Source organism: Cebidichthys violaceus, unplaced genomic scaffold, assembly GCF_023349555.1.
Source record: "Cebidichthys violaceus isolate CVI_PGR_0920_01 unplaced genomic scaffold, fCebVio1.0.p SCAF_7, whole genome shotgun sequence".
Taxonomy (NCBI): domain Eukaryota; kingdom Metazoa; phylum Chordata; class Actinopteri; order Perciformes; family Stichaeidae; genus Cebidichthys; species Cebidichthys violaceus.
This window is the reverse complement of record NW_027176927.1, coordinates 6,675,370-6,680,845: the sequence shown is the minus strand read 5'-3', so window position 1 is coordinate 6,680,845 and position 5,476 is coordinate 6,675,370. Positions and strand designations below refer to the sequence as shown.

At 43.6% G+C, this 5,476-nt stretch overlaps 1 protein-coding gene across 1 annotated transcript in view; it reads left to right on the top strand.

Moving 5' to 3' along the window:
* Positions 1 to 2,267: 2,267 nt before the first annotated feature.
* The window catches only part of efna3b (ephrin-A3b), a 53,609-nt gene continuing 50,400 nt past the window's right edge, over positions 2,268 to 5,476 (top strand). Inside the window, exons 1-2 of the mRNA XM_068736090.1 lie at positions 2,268 to 2,682; positions 2,975 to 3,187. Coding sequence (XP_068592191.1) covers positions 3,078 to 3,187 — 110 coding nt within the window. The 5' untranslated portion in view covers positions 2,268 to 2,682; positions 2,975 to 3,077. The remainder of the gene's footprint in view (positions 2,683 to 2,974; positions 3,188 to 5,476) is intronic.

Genomic DNA, 5,476 nt, shown 5'->3' with positions numbered 1-5,476 from the left:
CCTTCCCAATGCAATAGAGGTAAATATGTGGAAGTGAATGTGATTTTGTCTGTAATGCTCAAAGGAATAATGAGAATATTTATCAATTAATTAAAAGACATTTTTATATATCAAAAGCAACATTTTTCAAGAAACAGTACCTGTTGTTCTGGATGATCCGTGGACAACCCCCTACCAATGTTTTTCGTGATTAAATAGTAGCACTTTCCAACTTATTCTGGAGCTTTTGACCATATTCTAGGGCTTTCTTCAGTTGATGGAACTTGGATTTATGTGATCTAAGTACAGGACATTGGTTGCATGATAACAAATGGTCTACAGGTAGTGGTCTAGTTTTCACATCACAGAAGGTCAAATGAAGATCCATTCGCCAAAGAAGACAGTGGGATTTGATCAAAAGCCTTAGTAAAAGCTAGTAAGTGTACCTTGAGTTTAGAACATTTTATCAAAGGTCAGGAAAGCTCATAAAGACTCTGATTCTGGAAAGCGATGTTTCTCTTAAAGGAATAATTTGACTGCAGAGAGCCAAGCTAGCTGTTTCCCCCTGTTTCCATTCTTTATGCTAAGCTACTAACATGCTGGCTGTAGCTTCTTACGTAATGGACAGACAGGAGAGTGGTATCAGTCGTTCTAGATAACTCTCAGCAAGAAAGCAAATAAGAATAGTCACCAAAAATTGTAATTCCTCTTTTAATGACTCAAAACTATATGTGTGTATACCACTGGCCTAACCATAAAATATGTAGGTATCGATGTTTATATGTGCATATGTTTCTGGGCATGTATATTTAATTGTACCAAGTGTTTAACTGTGCTGCTCTTGTACTACACAATGCAGGGTAGCGATAAACAACAACACAGAGAGACTAAGAAGAAATGATGGACAGAGGAGCGAGGTGAGGAGGCAAAGGAGGAGTGCTCATTAAAAAAGTTGCATGCCTGCTGTAACGGAGAGAGATGGAGAGAGAGCCAGAGGAGACGGGTCAACCACTAGAGACAGAGCTAACAAAAGACAGAGGCAAAAAAAAGAAGCGCCAGGTAGCAAAGATCACAGAGTGGAGAAAGTTTACAGTGGAAATGGGGGAATAAAGTGAGAAGAAGAGGAAAAAGAGAGAGACAGACAGAGGGGGGATTAAATGGACAGCTCATGAGAGAGGTGGACGGACTGGAGAAGACAGAGGGATTCCCCGATGACATCTCATCTCACTCTCTTTCTTGCTCTCCTTCTCCCTATTTCCCTCCTTTTTTCTTCCAATAAATCATCCTGACTTCCCCCTTAACCAACTCATTCCCAGCAGGCGGCAAGAAAACTGTAACAATCTTTCTCCTATCTGCAAACCTCTCTCTTTTCCTCCCTCCTGTCCCTGTCTGGCCTGTTTCTCTCTCTCTCTCTCTCTCTATCTCTCTCTCTCTCTCTCTCTCTCTCACTCACTCACTCACTCACTCACACACACACACACACACACACACACACACACACACACACACACACACACACACACACACACACAGAGGGGGGCAAATTACTAAACATTTTACCATGTCTCTGCATGACAGAGCTACAGGAAGATATAACACGAGCCACATCACGCTTGCACGAAAATAACTCTCCACAATATTACAACTTAATTGCTTCAATAAATGTTATGTGTGAAATTTAATGTATAGGATAATTTGCCAAATAAAACAGCAAGTCACTTCTGTTCCATTGAAACTTAGGCAAAGTCACCATAGCACCGCTGTGAACCTAAAGTGTGATATACAGCTTGTGTATTTTCTTTATGGCGTATTGCGTGAGAGGACATGCGCGTGTTTGTGCGCGCGCGTGACCACACGTGTTAATGTGCTGCAGCTGTAAGAGGAGTGGACATGATGATAGCGCTGTATTAGACTGACTTACAGTGTCTGGTGGATCCATAGTGGAGAATATATGTGCGTGCGAGAGTTTATGTTTTTTAGCCTTTGTCATAAGGAGGGGGTGTTACATTGAAAAATAGGCTGCAGATGGTGACTGCAGACGTATCTGGCAGATGGGGGGGATTCAATGCGTACTACTTATGTGGTGGAGGTCGAATAGTTGACAAAAAAAACTTCCAAGTCGCAGTGATGTCTGATGTGCTGTGACTCGGCCACAATATTGAAGGAATGCGCTTTTGTCGCTCGCAGGGGGTGGAGTTAGAAAGTGAACGAGAGCTGCCTACCAAACAGAAGAGAGAGAGAGAGAGAGAGAGAGAGAGAGAGAGAGAGAGAGAGAGAGAGAGAGAGAGAGAGAGAGAGAGAGAGAGACGGGTGGGCAGGCAGCTCACCGTAAACGATGGTTGTCGGATAGAGTCTTGAAGAGCTAATGAAACTGACTGCTTGAATTGTTTGCAGCGATTATAGAGCTCAGTTGCCCGGCGTGCTTTGCATCTCTCGGATACTTGGAAGAAAAAAACTGCAGCAGCACGCAGATAAAGAACCGCTTTTCTATTTTCAAAGAAGAGGACTTGCTTAATATCTATTATTTTACCACCGTTTTTCTTCCATTCTGTAGTTTTCCTCCAGTCAGCCTTCTCACGCGTCAGCAGAAACTCTTTCCCTGCAGACAGGACCGTTTCATGCCCGGAGGAAGACCGACCTCCCGCTTGGACCCGGTGCCGGCCCCCCACACTTCTCTGGCGGGCTCAGAAGTAGCAGTTCCCGGTGAGCAGAGAGGACCAAGGCGCAAGTCGGTCATTACGGGGACTCGCTCAGAAGGACTTCCACAAACCCCTCTTGTTGGAAGCCCCAGGATTTGTTGGAGAGGGTGGTGGGGTGGGAGGGGGGATTTCGCAGTCTGCTTTATGCGGGAGGGGGGGTGGGGACTTTATAGTCACTTCTCACCACAATAGACTTTTACAACACTTATTAACCAGAGCAAGTCTTATAGTCTTTGAACGTATCTCTATGTATGCATGAAGCTTTTGTTCCCCCCCTCCCTTCTCCCGTCTGTTAGGCATTTGCTGGGATGTTTGAGTCGCGTTGTTTGGTGGGGTGAAGGGACCGAGAGAGTGGCCGGAGAGACCGAAGGGACGGAGGCCGAGAGAGGAGCCGAGAGCATGGCTCTGGTAGTGCTGTCTCTCTGGGTGCTAACGAGTCTCACCTGGGCGGACGTGGTCCAGGTGTCAGCCAACAGGCATTCCGTTTACTGGAACAGCTCCAACATACAGTAAGACCCCTCATTCCTCTTTGCTGATGTGTGTGTGTGTGTGTGTGTGTGTGTGTGTGTGTGTGCGTGTGCGTGTGTGTGGTTGTGGTAATAAGCCATTGCTTCTGATCTCTCTGTTCTACACCTGTTAAAAGGAAGGAAAATGTCCTGATTTGCTCTCTCTGGGCTGGCAGGTTCACGACATCACACTTTCAGTCATCAGTGGGTTGCTGAATGCCTCTAACGCTTTTATCAAGGATGTTCACTCCTAACTTCCTCGTCTCTATCTTATCTTTCTTTCTTTTTAAAGTGGAAGAAATGATATAGGTCCACAAAAAGCTATTTAAACAGGCCTCTCACATTTCTCTGTAATGTGAAGCTATTTCTGTACCTCAAAACTGCTCCATCAGACCCCTACTGTGAAGTCAAGGTGGCTCCAAACCATCTTTTCAACACCCTCACTTGCACAACTAGTCGGACATATTTTAGTCTCTGTTCCTCAGTCCAGCATCAATCTGTGCACGTTCTTATTTCTTCAATTACTCCCCTCCTTTTTTCCTCCCCTCTCCTCTACCTTCATCCATGCATGGCTGGGGAGTATAGAAAGAAAAGGACAGAGAGTCATCCTCTGTCCTTCCTCTCTCAGTCTTTCAGGGCTCTGTCTCTGTCTTCTCCTCTATCTGGTTCAATTAGGAGCACTTCTTCATCCTGACCCCATTGTGTTGTAGCAGTGTCACTATTCAATCTCTCCTTCTCGCTCACTCTCCGACTTGCTCTCTCCTTCTATCCCTCTCTAACCCCCTTTTCTTGTTTACACTCAGTCCGCTGGCCTTTTTGTTATCCTCCTAATCCCTCGCTCCTCACCCCGATCTTGATTCAAGTGAAAATGCTTTTTTTTCTCCCCTCCTTTTTCTTTTTTTTAAAAAGAAAGCTGCCTTTTTAATACTGTCCTCGTGAGTCCATGGCTCTGCTGCTGGATCCTTTAAGAATGTAGCGTCAGTCTGCTGCAACACACTGTAGACTTATCTCTCTTCCCACAATTCACAGTCAAGTCCTGTGTATGTTTATGTTGTATTAGCTGCGTTTCCACATGTCCCACTCTGTACATCCACCTCTTCTGACCAAAATCTGCAGATAAAATGTTAATTTGCAATTAAATGCCGGATTTGACATGATATATCAGTCGATTTTTAAAATATCCTTATAATTAGTAATTCAGCAAGCTGTGTGATCTTATGTATTATGATTTTTAAATAATACAACAAAATAATGCAACAATCAACCTAGATTTTAGGTGCGTAAGAGCGCATGTCACAAACTAACGCACACCTTCCTCTTCGCTCTCCATCTTGCAGTGACTCCTGTCTATGTGTAGGATATGTTTTGGCTACCAGGCGGCCCTTAAAACATCTCAGTTTGTGGTATTTACCTCTTCAGCACAATTTACTAGGCCCCAAAGATGAGCAGTCACACATATATACTGATTCACATTTTATGACTGCACTTATTAAAGCAGTAAACAAAATTAAAACTCAGAAAACGCACTGTCGTTTTTCAATGATTCTGTCCGCTGATAATAACTCCAGGCCAAATGATTTTAGTTTACAGCGTGAAATAAAACTAAGAGAGGCAAGTGAATTTATGCATCACAGCAGAATTACTACACATGAAGTACTGCGTAACGCGATAGGAGCGGAAAACATAAGGTTATTGGTTGTGGTACAATACTGTTAACAATATTAGTTTTCCTGAATGTGAGAAAATTATTTTCTTGTACATTTTAGATGAACTAATATTGCGCGCACAGTTGCTGCTAATGCATTCTAGCTGATATTTCTTTCTCAATGTGGAGAGTGCTCATTTTCAATTTCTATACTCTTTTTTTTTCTCTCTGTAACAATTCTATAATAAATGCTAATGAAATTCCACCTTCGGTTTCCATATCGGAGACAAGTTGATTTAGATAAAAACGTGGAAAAGAAAACGCTCAAAGGCATAAAGGGAAGAGATGAACCCGGGACCTCGGTACAATCAGCTCGACGTAACATGAGCAGCACTAACCTTGGTAGAATGTACACTAATTAAGTAATTTGTCAGCTGCTTTCTGCTGTACACTCAGACTGTTTTTAAAGGAAGAAAAAAAGGTTGCAGCTGATTTTTTCAGCAGTGGGAGAACTGAAGCAGTCTGGAGAATCCTAACCTTTAACCTGACTGTCCAGGACCTGAGTACTGCAGAGCCCCACAGTCTCTCCACACGTTCACTGCCAGTACGCTTTTCATCCCAGCGGCAGAATATTCTCAGCCCCTGCA